At 33.8% G+C, this 11,305-nt stretch overlaps 2 protein-coding genes across 3 annotated transcripts in view; one reads left to right on the top strand and one right to left on the bottom strand.

Moving 5' to 3' along the window:
- Positions 1 to 23: 23 nt before the first annotated feature.
- On the bottom strand, positions 24 to 2,921 carry LOC108736772 (ribosome biogenesis protein BRX1 homolog). Its single transcript, XM_025980584.1, has 5 exons — positions 2,732 to 2,921; positions 2,454 to 2,591; positions 1,850 to 2,126; positions 1,517 to 1,800; positions 24 to 392 (listed from the first exon to the last, which is right to left on the bottom strand). Exons 2-5 carry the CDS (start codon positions 2,559 to 2,561, stop codon positions 48 to 50), a joined length of 1,014 nt encoding a protein of 337 aa, XP_025836369.1. The 5' UTR covers positions 2,562 to 2,591; positions 2,732 to 2,921; the 3' UTR covers positions 24 to 47.
- A 347-nt stretch (positions 2,922 to 3,268) lies between these two features.
- LOC108736790 (cytadherence high molecular weight protein 2-like) overlaps positions 3,269 to 11,305 on the top strand; it is a 23,520-nt gene continuing 15,483 nt past the window's right edge. For both annotated transcript variants that reach the window (XM_025980582.1, XM_025980583.1), the window contains exon 1: positions 3,269 to 3,491. The gene's annotated coding sequence lies outside the window, so the exon portion shown is untranslated. The remainder of the gene's footprint in view (positions 3,492 to 11,305) is intronic.

Below are 11,305 nucleotides of genomic sequence, written 5' to 3'. Positions count from 1 at the left end.
TAAATGTATTTATTATTTAATGTAAAAATATACGACTTAAATTTTTATTACTTTTTTGTTTTTATTTTTGGATGAACTAGTTTATTAGTTTTAGTTTTACTAGCCCTCTTCTGGTTAGATCTATTCTGTTCTTTCTCTTCATCTTTTGTTTTGTAATCTTTAGTTAACTTGGTTGCTTTTTCTAATGGATTTCCTTGAAAGATATCCTCTAGCGGTGCTGATTTGTAGCTTTCTTCGGAGTTTGCCAGTGCAGCATGACTTTTATCTTGAATTCGATTATTATATCTATTTCTAGAGGCAAGTTTCGTTTGCATTCTAAGTTTTGTGGGACTAATATATTGCGGGTTTTCCCACAATGCTGTTTTACCAAAACTCCCAGAAAATATTTTTACCTAAAAATGCCTTTGAAAAAATACTTGTCCAAATTTTTATTTATTATCATAAAAAAATATTTTGCCCTTAATCACGCTAGTTTACTCATCATGAGATTTCTTATTAAATCTAACTAACACCCTCTAAAGCTTGCTACTTATTCCAGAAATACCCTATATATAAGAATCAATTGTCAAATGTATGACGAAGTATCACTTGAGAACAGATAGACCGATTTGGCTGATTTCGTTTTGTTTTCAGGACAAAATTTGTATGAAAGAAAATTTTTGAAAAATCCACGGAAAATGTCGGATCATTGAATGGTATTTTTATATGAAAAAAATTGTTATTGTTTGATATAGCTGAAATTTCAGGCTTTATTATGTATGCTACAAGGCATAAGGAAAGATATTAAAAATTTATCTTCTAAGGAGGTGAAAAGGGTTGGCAAAGTTTGTGTGGAACTTTTGTGTTTTAATGTGTATTTATACTGTTTATTAATCAAACACCTATTCCCGCAATTTAAAAACTTCGACCCCTGAAAGGGGGTGAAAAAGGCTTGCAACGTTTGTATGGGACATATTTTATTTGTGGTCGAATTTTTCGGCATTTTAAAAAATTAATCTCTGAAGAGGAGTTAAATTCATTTGTGATTGGATTTACGTAAAACATGGTCTTAATGCTTTTTGATACAATTAATGAAACACATACTTCGGCAATTTTAAAAAATTCAACCTCTAATGAGAGTGAAAGGAGGTTACAACGTTTATATGGGACATTTTATTTGTGGTTGAATTTACTTGAAAGATGCTCTTAATACTCAGTGATTCAATTAAACAAACACCGTTAAAGAGTGAAATGGGTACAATTGCTACATTACATAAAATTAAAACTTTGTAGAGTTAAAAGGTTTTATAGAGAAATAATGTTAATTTCCGCGAACGAATCCCCAGGAAAAAGCTAGTTACATATAAATATCATTTCTCATTTTTATGCTAAATAACTTACTAACACACCTTGAAATATTTTAATATCATCCAATCAACCGTTTTATTAATATTGTCAAATCAACGGTGACTGCCTTTTTAGAAGTGTTATGAAACAAAGTAAACATTGAATTATTAAATGAAGTAAATTAACTTACTGGATTAAGTACAAATCGGGGCCCAATTTCAGTTAAACCTCCATCTTCTGATAGAATTTGAAAATTCCTAAACCAAATTCTGTTATCAAGGATGGTAAAAGTATACACATGGTCAAAAAACGGTTGGCTTTTAGGATGATGTTTCGGAACACCAAATGTTTGAACTAATAATTCCTTCAAAAGCATCCAATGCGCTTTTTCATTGAATTGAGGATCAAAACTTAGTAATGGTCTGGAGCCTCTTAAGCAGTTTCCTGTTAATTTTAATTCAGCCATGGTATGCACTAAAAATAGTCATTATAAGTATTTCAATTTACCATTTGGGTAACATACCATTTTGAACCAAAAACTTTATACTAGGCCCATTTGGTATATTTGCCAACCACAGATACATATCTCGTTTTTTACGACCTTCAAATAAAATAGCTTTATTGCAATTTTTCATTTCACACATCTCATTAACTATTGCTAGTGTTTTTGAACGCTCCATTTTAGCTTCAGGTTTATGGTGAGGCATAAGTTTTTTTATATCTTCCATTAAATGTCTATCTCTATGACTTATTCCTCTGGATGCAAATACCAGCACTCTTTGCTTGTTGATCCATTTCCTCTAAAAATAAAAATATTAAATCAGTAACGCTGTAGGAAATAGTATGGTAAAGGGTAGTTGAGAAATATAACAAAGATTTAGCCACAAAACACTTGATTTCATTTAAGGATTAGAGTAATTATAAAAAAATAGAAATTAATGGATACTTTTAAAGAATGCTTGCATATTATAGTATTTAAAGTAACTGTTACATATACTGAAAGGAAAGAATGTATTTCTTTATCACATACCCACCTATGAAATTTTTACATTGGAATAACTGTTTCAAGTTTATTAAAGCTATTTTCTCCAAATTTTATCATGTTATGGAACAAGTATGAATATTACCTTTTCATATGAAGTTTCTAATATCTTCTTTTTAGGAGGCATCAGTGTTTCTACCATCTGACTATCTTTATCTTCTTCATTTAATTTTCTTTTGACCTTTCTAACCATTTCTTTTGCTTTAATGAGATAGTGCACTTCCTATAATATTTATAAACATAAATAATAACCAATAAGCTGATTTTTATTTTACAATATTAAAGTTTATCTGACTTTGGTAGAGATACTTCATTATTTTACTATGCGATGTAGTTATAATAAAAATGTTACATAAATATTACCTGATAAGCAACAAAAGAAACATAAACTTATAAATAAATTCGTTTTCAAAAAATTAAATGGGTTAAGTCCTTAAAAAGTAAGGTTATGCAGCATGGACACACAGACACTGTTGCATAAAAAATACATTAAGAATGAGATAGATAATCTTCAACCGAAAGAATCTGCATTAAGAAGGAAAAAGAGAGCAGATACTTAGTGAGGTATGAATATACTGTTTTTTTATTATTACGTTTATGTCAATTCTGTATCCTCTATGGTGTAAGTCAAATTATGGTTACGGCCTAGCATCGGCCAAGTTCAAATTTGGTTCATATTCACAGGCATAGATAAATATTCATGGATGAAGTGGTGGATCATTGGTGAATTTTATCTGAGTTACAAGTTTGTCATTGTGTGGGAAAGTCGTTGATATTTGTGCAACCCATTTTACAAAATCTTTAACCGCTGCAACACCGCCATCTGCCAGGTGTAGTCACTACTATTTTGACAGGAGGAGTTAACACCGCATGGGCCAAGTTCAAATTTGGTTCATATTCACAGGCATAGATAAATATTCATGGATGAAGTGGTGGATCATTGGTGAATTTTATCTGAGTTACAAGTTTGTCATTGTGTGGGAAAGTCGTTGATATTTGTGGAATATTTGAATTCTTTGTTCCTTTTAATTTTTATTTTTAAACTATTTAATTGTCATATTTAAAACGCATGTCTGACGGAACAAGTGCATTTTCGTATTTATAGATCATCAACAATGATACAGTAAGTGCTTTTCACAAGTCGATTAATTTCCTCTCGTTTCTGTACCTTTTGTATTACGTAGTGGACGTTAGGCTTTTCTATTATATTTTAATGTTTTGTAGTGTGGTAGTACGTATGGTAACGTTGAAATAAGGTTAAGTTTACAGCTTCAAAAACTTAAGTCTTGGAAATGAACTTTTTACAATTCAACACTCTTCTAATTGTGATATTTTGTTTATATTTTAGGATATTTAACCTTTTTCAGAATATAGGAAAACAAAAATATTTCAACAGTAATTGTAGTTTGCACCAATTTCCATTAATGATTTCTGTGTAAAGATCTAATTGTTAGTTCATATTACTAATATTTAGTTGAACCATATCCAAATAGATCCAAAAGGCATATTTCTCTTATATGTTAAAGTATACCAAGCAAGGGCTTTTGGGTTAACGAAAGAAAGAATAATAGTATACTTGTTCATCTTGTCGTGATTTATTAATTTTTGCTTGGTTTGTAAATGAAATACTGCTTTCATTTGATCATGAGTATCGTGTTCGCGAGTAATGTAACTTGCAGAAAGATGTCTTCCAGTTTAGTTAATATTTATGAGAAATCTACCACTTTATTTATTTAAGACTGTCAAAAGAACATGATGTTCTGCTATTTGTAGACTACAATAACGACTGAAGATTACTTAATGCTTTTTTTACATAGTTGTACTCCTCTCAGCCAATCCAATAGTTGTAAGGATGATACGTTTGTAGTTTTACTACATTAAAAAATTTTAAAAATTCATTTGCATGAAGAGAGGTCCATTATCACCTATTTTACATTGTGGGAGGTCCCATACTACAAATATGCAGGCAATACCTTTTTTTTACCCTTACTGATGTTCATAATTCTATTGGAATGACCGTTAGCCATTTAGATAATGAGAAGCAAAATATGGAGGTCTGCTTTTTGATTTGATAAAAATCGATGTAAACCGTTTCTCATTTTTATTTTATTTTGTATAAAATTCAGTAGCTTTTGTCAGTTAAAATGCTGTAATAAATAATTAAATTGAGAATTAAAAAACAACTTTTGAGTTAATACAATAATTACTTAATGAATTTTGTTTTTAATAAATTTTACCCATAGCCTAGCCTGGCTACCTGCTAATTGGATACAAAGAAAAATTTTAGGGAAACTAATTGTATGTAATTATATATTTTTTGAAAACAGTATAGGTACAGCATGTTCTATTTAAAAAAAAAAAACATGTTTACGTCATAACAAAAAAAACAGGTGTTAGAAAAAAATATGACTACGTCACACTTTTCAATTCCACCCTATATTCCAAAAACCAAAAGGGATATGAAAATTCTGCTGGCGTCATTATTAATTTCTCAAAAAAGTAACACACTGTAACCCTCTATTTTTAAAAGTAAGTGAGATACCCCGCAAAAGTTCCGAAAATGGGATACCCTGTAGTGTAATAAGAACATGTAAAAATCAGAAGCCCCAGAAATGATCTTATTTATCTTAGTTGGTGATTTTACTTGAAGAATCGCTTCGGTTTTGATTTAGATGGCTTAAGACCATTTTCTGTAGTTGTGAACTCTAGCTAATTTATTTATGATTACCTGCTCAATCTTTTTAAAAACTAAGTATTACTTTTCTGTCTCTGTATCTCATACCTCTACATTTGTAAGTATATTTAACATCTTGTCCCGTTTAACATTGTCAAAGATTTTTCTAAATCTACAAATCCTATGTAGGTACGCACTCTTTCCTTTTTCTACCATTTTCTGTATTGTTATCCGCAAAGCTAGAATGACCTCCTGAGTTGCTTTATTTCTTCTAAACCCAAATTGATCTTCCCCTAATAGTTCTTCTGCCCTTTTTTTCCATCCTATGTACAATGCAATCCATCCCAAAAATTTAATAAATTCCTTCTCTTTCCGAACTGGTCTTGCAAATCCAATGGCCGGTCAAACGTCTTTTTAAAGACCATGACTATTCCGCGGCCCGACAGCAAATCAGTTTTGTAGACTTTCAGATGTGACTTTAAATCGGGTTTTGGAACACATGCTCGGTGTAGCCAGAAATTCCTCATGCTGGAAATCGAGTTTGTATAATTCTGATCCGAACATCTTTGTGATTGTCGCCAGCGTACGGAGCCAATCGGTTAAAATGAATGACTTTCGATTTTCCATTCGGTACACGTCTAATCCGTTAGATGACATCATTTATTCGCTTGAGGACTTTGTATGGACTTTCCCTGTGCTGTTACAGCTTTGGTGGTAAACTACTCTAGTGCTATACCAGGTCTCCTTGTGGGAATCCTCCATCAGTGGCCTTTATGTCATAGGTATCCCTCACGCGTTCCGTAGCTATTTGCGTGTGGGAACGCACTTTTTCGTGGTATCGTCAAGTCGTTTTCAAAGTTCACGTAGTCTTCTCCGGCATCCTCGTCTGGTTTGTTGTCGTTGCTGCTCTCGACGAAACGGTACTTTGGTGTACCTGTACAGTAGTTTCATGAATCGACGATCGGTCTGTCATAAAAAACAATAGCACATAACGATCCTAGTCTCTCTGATGTTTGGAGACTGTCTTGGATAAGTACCTACTTGTTACAGTGACCCTGTTCGTTCGCTCCACCATTTCGTCCGATTTAGGATACTGAGATGTATTCCGGGATTTGTGAATTTCTAATATCTTACAAATGTTCTAGAAAATGGCGAATGCAAAGTTTCGACACAGGTCAGAATGGAGTTCATTGGTACACCGAATCGATGAGCTGTTCCGCTAATGTGGTGACTGTCTGGTTGGGAAGTGCGTATTCTCAAATGGACTGCTGACACTATACTGGCGCAAAAGAGCACACTGTCGTTTTTGTGGTTCCTTATCGACCGCGCAAGTCGTACATTTCCTACTCCTATCTTCAACATCTTTCTTGCAGCTGACCTAGAAAAATCGTTCACGTGACCTTTGAAGGTTCTGGTCAACCATAGAATGACCTTTTTAACAGCAGTCATTAAGGTACCTCTTTCACCAAACTTCACGATATGGTGATTCTGGTTTCCTACCACCCGCTTGAGAAGATTCTCTTCAGCAATAGAATCGCCTTGGGCCCATAACGATTTCACTTCGGTAGATTTAGCAGCCACTTTTTGTCAGGCCGGTCGTCTTCCTTCAGGTTTCTATTCCCGGTGCATTCTTAGAACCAAGTCTAGGTCTTGTTCTATCTTAATTTTGTCAGTATGCCATTGCTCAAACAGTTATCCGTCTAACTTCTTTGTGCTCCACGATGCGGCCACAATGTTTGCAATTGAGTGTGCCTTTCGGGGGTAAAGTGTCGGCATTCTTTTGGTTATTTCTAACTGGGTGTTCTGTATCAAAAATGTATTCTTGTTGGAATAGTATACGTTTGTATTTTTGTGATCTAAAGTTGAAAATATCATAGGCAAATGTGTCCATATATTGTCGTTTTTCGTTGTACAGGGTGTTTCTGAAATAAGTGGCATCCTTGCAGGAGGTAATAGGGCACTATAAAAAAAAGAAAATTAAGTAAATGTTTACAGGTCCGAAAATTCACCTTTTGAGAACAGCGTAGTTGAAAATACAGGCAAATCTAATTCCGGCCTCGGAGTCAAATACGACAATAAAACGCCGTATAATAAAGACGAGACGAACAAGTCTTGCGATATTTATCTCGCATTTTTGCAAGCTTTCACCTGTCTTTTGCTGGCTCGAATTTTGTAAAGAAAATAGTATGTCTTCACATCGTGGGTATTTTTGATATAACGGGATGCTCTTGCTCCTGGTTACTTCAATAACAGTTATACTGTCCTGCTTCCTGGAAGCTAGTTATCGATATTTTCTGGAAAAAATGTCTTCAAAAACTTTTCTTCCAGCTCTTTCATCCGTGTATCCATTTCTTTAATTTGGATTTCAAGTTTATTTTCCGTTTCGGTCAATTTTCCAAGTAATTCTTTTATTGCTGTAGAATTTGTTTTTTTCTTCAAAATTTTGTTCCAATTTCTAATTTATTTGTATATATTATTCGATTCATTTTTGCGCAGTAAACAAGTTTTGTAAACAATATTTTCGAAGAAGAAAAAAATAGTGCCAAAGACTGTATGCATTACTCTGCCTAATAGGAATTGTGTAATTTGAGCTTGTTCGCTTATAAGCCTTATAATCTCTTTATTCGAATCTTGAACCACTGAGATAACTTCGTTATTTTCATCTACATTGCTGAAGGTTGTATGCATTACTCTACCTAATAGGAAGAACCATGCTCTATGCCGCTTGCGTAATTTGAGCTTGTTCACTCATAAGTCTTAAAATCTGTTTATTCGAATCTTGAACCGCTGGAATAATTTCTTTGTAGTTATTTTCGTTTATAGCGTCAAAGGTTGTGTGCATTACTCTGCCTAATAGGAAGAACCATGGTCTATGCCGCTTGCGTAATTTGAGCTTGTTCGCTCATAAGTCTTAAAATCTCTATTCGAATCTTGAACCAATGTGATAACTTCGTTGTAGTATTGTTCCTTAGCTTTGTCCATAATGCCAAAGGTTGTATTCATTACTCTGCCTAATAGGGAGAACCATGCTCTATGCCACTTGCATAATTTGAGCTTGTTCGCTTATAAGTCTTAAAATCTCTTTATTCGAATCTTGAACCAATGAGATAGCTTCGTTGTAGCATTGTTCCTTAGCTTTGTCCATAATGCCAAAGGTTGTATTCATTACTCTACCTAATAGGGAGAACCATGCTCTATGCCCCTTGCGTAATTTGAGCTTNGAAATTGGGGTAAATATTTCCAGATATCTGTAATGATTTTAGTTGACTCCTTTTATCCCGAAGGTGTTTGAAAAGTGGTTTACTTTCTTTAAATATGACGATTGGTATTGCTGATGAAGAGCTGGCTCATGTTGTGATAGCACATTCCGGTGGTGTTTAAGGGCGTAATTCGTACGATCCCGTGGTTACGGCACTGAAACAATAGTTTCGACGTTTGTTCGGTACTGACAATTGACATTCCGGATCCTTTTCTTTTTGCTTATCTCATAGTTTTTATTGCCTATTAGCTTAAGTAAGTCGTATGGTCTATCTCATTTAGGATCATTCGTGTTTTCTTGAGTAAAATTTGGTCACCGACTTTATAGTTCGGGAGTGGTCTAATGTTTTTGTCGTGTCTGTCCTTCACTTTCTCTTTAAACTTCTCGAGATTGGTTCTAGTTTGTTACTCTTGGGGTAGCAGCTTTCGTTAAACGTATGGTCCATTTTTAGGAGCTATTCTAGATTCTGGAGTGTTGTTAAGAAATTCACCACCATTCTGGTCCTAATGAATTCGGTCTGTTATTTCAAAAGTTTGGATGAATTAAATTAGCGCGTTCGTGACCGTTTTAAACCGTTTTGTCTATGGTTAGAAGGCGTAAGTTCCGCTTGTCTACTCTTCCAAAGGGTCTTTGCGGAGTGTCACAGGGCTTTCGTAAGATCTGCGAACGTTCTTTGCTTTGTGGCAGATCACACAGTCATCGACATATTCATGGATATCATTCTTGTCAAATACAGGGGGATCATGATTTTTGTTTTTATAATTTCATTTATTTCGTCCTTGTTGAGCAGGTTAAAATATTTCGTTAGTATTTTAATTGAATTTGTTACGTTGAAGTTGAACTTAATGAACACTGCTAATTTGTTGAAGTCTACTTTATTTGAAGGATTAACAATAAATATGTCTGTGTTTATTACATTACAAACGTTAAGTATAATTAAAAGTTTATTGAAAATTTTTTCATCTTCCAGACATTCGATAGGATAATATTTCAGATCTTTAAAGTTTTTACTGGGTACATTATTAAGTATATCTTCTGTAGTATTCCTTTCTCCATCGCGTTTTATTGTATTCAGAAACTGATCTTCGTCGTTGTCGATAAAAATCATAGGGCCATTGGGTACGATGACTTCTTTAACAGTTTCAACTTTCAATTTTGATTGTCTCACTTCATTCAAAGGTTGTTATAATATTGGTCTATACTCGGAGACAAAGCGTCAGCATTTTTATTTTAGCTTGCTTTCTTGTGTACTATTTCATAATTATATTCCTCTAAATTGAATTGCCATCTGGCTAGGCGATTACCGGTATCTTTTATGCTAAAAAGCCAGGCGAGGGGTCGGTGATCTGTGACGATTTTGAACTTCCTACCGAAGGGGTGCAGTCGAAAGTGTTTACAACTCCATACAATAGTTAGGCGATCCCTCTCTATTGTTGAGTACCTGGTCATAGCTCCATTAAGTGATGCGTACGCAAAAAATAGGTTTTTCCTATGGGGCTCAAAGACAGAATGGCGCGGATGCGTAGTCTAAGGCGTCAGTTGTGAGTAGAAATTCCTCATCGAAGTTGGAATATTATAAGATGTTCGCTGGTAAAGTAGCTTTTTGGTATTTCAAACAATGGTATGCATTCGTTATCGAATATAAATGGGGAGTCCTTTTTCAGGAACGTGGTGAGAGGTTTTGCGAGCTATAATAGCCGGTGAGCCCTAAAACTGTACGGATATGCTTTTGGTTTTATAACTGCTACCTTGTCAGGGTTGGATTTAATACCTTCAGGTATGATTAGATATCCTAGATACAAAACCTCCTTTCTGAATAATTCACATTTGTCGTGCTGTATACTTAAATTGAGGCTTCTTAATCTATTAAAAACGTTTACGAGTCTTTCGTTGTGCTCTTGTACCCAAAAACAATGATATCATCAAGATACACCAAACATAGTTCATTCGTAAGTCCAGGAAGGATGTTATTGGTTACTATTTGAAATGTGCTTGGTGCATTTTTTAGACCGAATGGCATGCGTAAGAATTCGAAATGAACGGATTTTGTAAAAAAATAAATAAATTAAAAAATTACAATGTACAAGACGCGAAATGTATGTTTAAAAAAGCGGGCATCTTTGAACAACCAGTTTCGTCTGCCTATTATTAAAATGAATGGTTGCATAAAAATATTCTTAAATATATATTGGTAAACACGAATTTTGTATAGTAAGGCGGCATTTGATTTTGATTTTTCGGCTCGATCATTTTAAATAAAACGGCTTAGCAAAACAATATTTATTGTCTACTAGCTGTACCCTGCGTGAGTTGCTACGCCATCAACTAAAATACATTTAAAGGAATGACATTACGGAAATATTCAATTCATTTTGAGTCAATTTATTGATTTTGTTCATTTCGAAAAAACTGTGACATTGCAGCGTTTCTTTTCAATTCGATATTTATTGAAGTGCTGTAGGATACTCAATATTTCTTGTTTTTCCTGTCGAAAATTGGTCGTACCAACTCAGAAACTTTCTTTGGCTCATGCACAACAATTTTGCTAAAGATCATATAAAGATTAAAGATTCTACAAAGGACATACAGACAAACATTCATTTTTATATATATACATGATTACATTTAATCAATATTATTATCACAACCGTACATGTTCTCAATATCTTCATCTTAGTCATCTTCTTATTCGTCTTGATCAAAATTGTTTTCGGCATTGCTATAATCGATAGTCAACAAATATTGTATAAATAAGTAAATCGTAAATAGTATCATTTCATATTTGAAGTAAAATATTATAAATGTGTTACACTTACTATTACTTTCTAAAATAACATCTTTGACCAGTTTTGGGGTTTCATCGCCATTGAACCAATGATGGGGTCAGACGATTGTTTTCGTCTAAGCACCATTCGTACTCCAAATAATTTAAATTTGTTGGTTTTACTAAACATGGACACGCACCTCCACTCTTTCCTATCATGAGCTAATCTTCGCACCATAT

Source organism: Agrilus planipennis, unplaced genomic scaffold, assembly GCF_000699045.2.
Source record: "Agrilus planipennis isolate EAB-ADULT unplaced genomic scaffold, Apla_2.0 scaffold193, whole genome shotgun sequence".
NCBI classification, from domain to species: Eukaryota; Metazoa; Arthropoda; class Insecta; order Coleoptera; family Buprestidae; genus Agrilus; species Agrilus planipennis.
The sequence above is the reverse complement of the archived record's forward strand: the minus strand, read 5'-3'. Positions and strand labels throughout refer to the sequence as shown.

Excerpts from the sequence above, each read along its gene's own strand:
- LOC108736772 (XM_025980584.1), bottom strand. The coding sequence starts at position 2,561 with ATGGTTAGAAAGGTCAAAAGAAAATTAAATGAAGAAGATAAAGATAGT. Across the intron at positions 1,801-1,849 it reads AAAGTTTTTGGTTCAAAATG|TGCATACCATGGCTGAATTA; the intron begins GTATGTTACCCA and ends GACTATTTTTAG. Across the intron at positions 393-1,516 it reads CCCGATTTGTACTTAATCCA|GTAAAAATATTTTCTGGGAG; the intron begins GTAAGTTAATTT and ends AGGCATTTTTAG.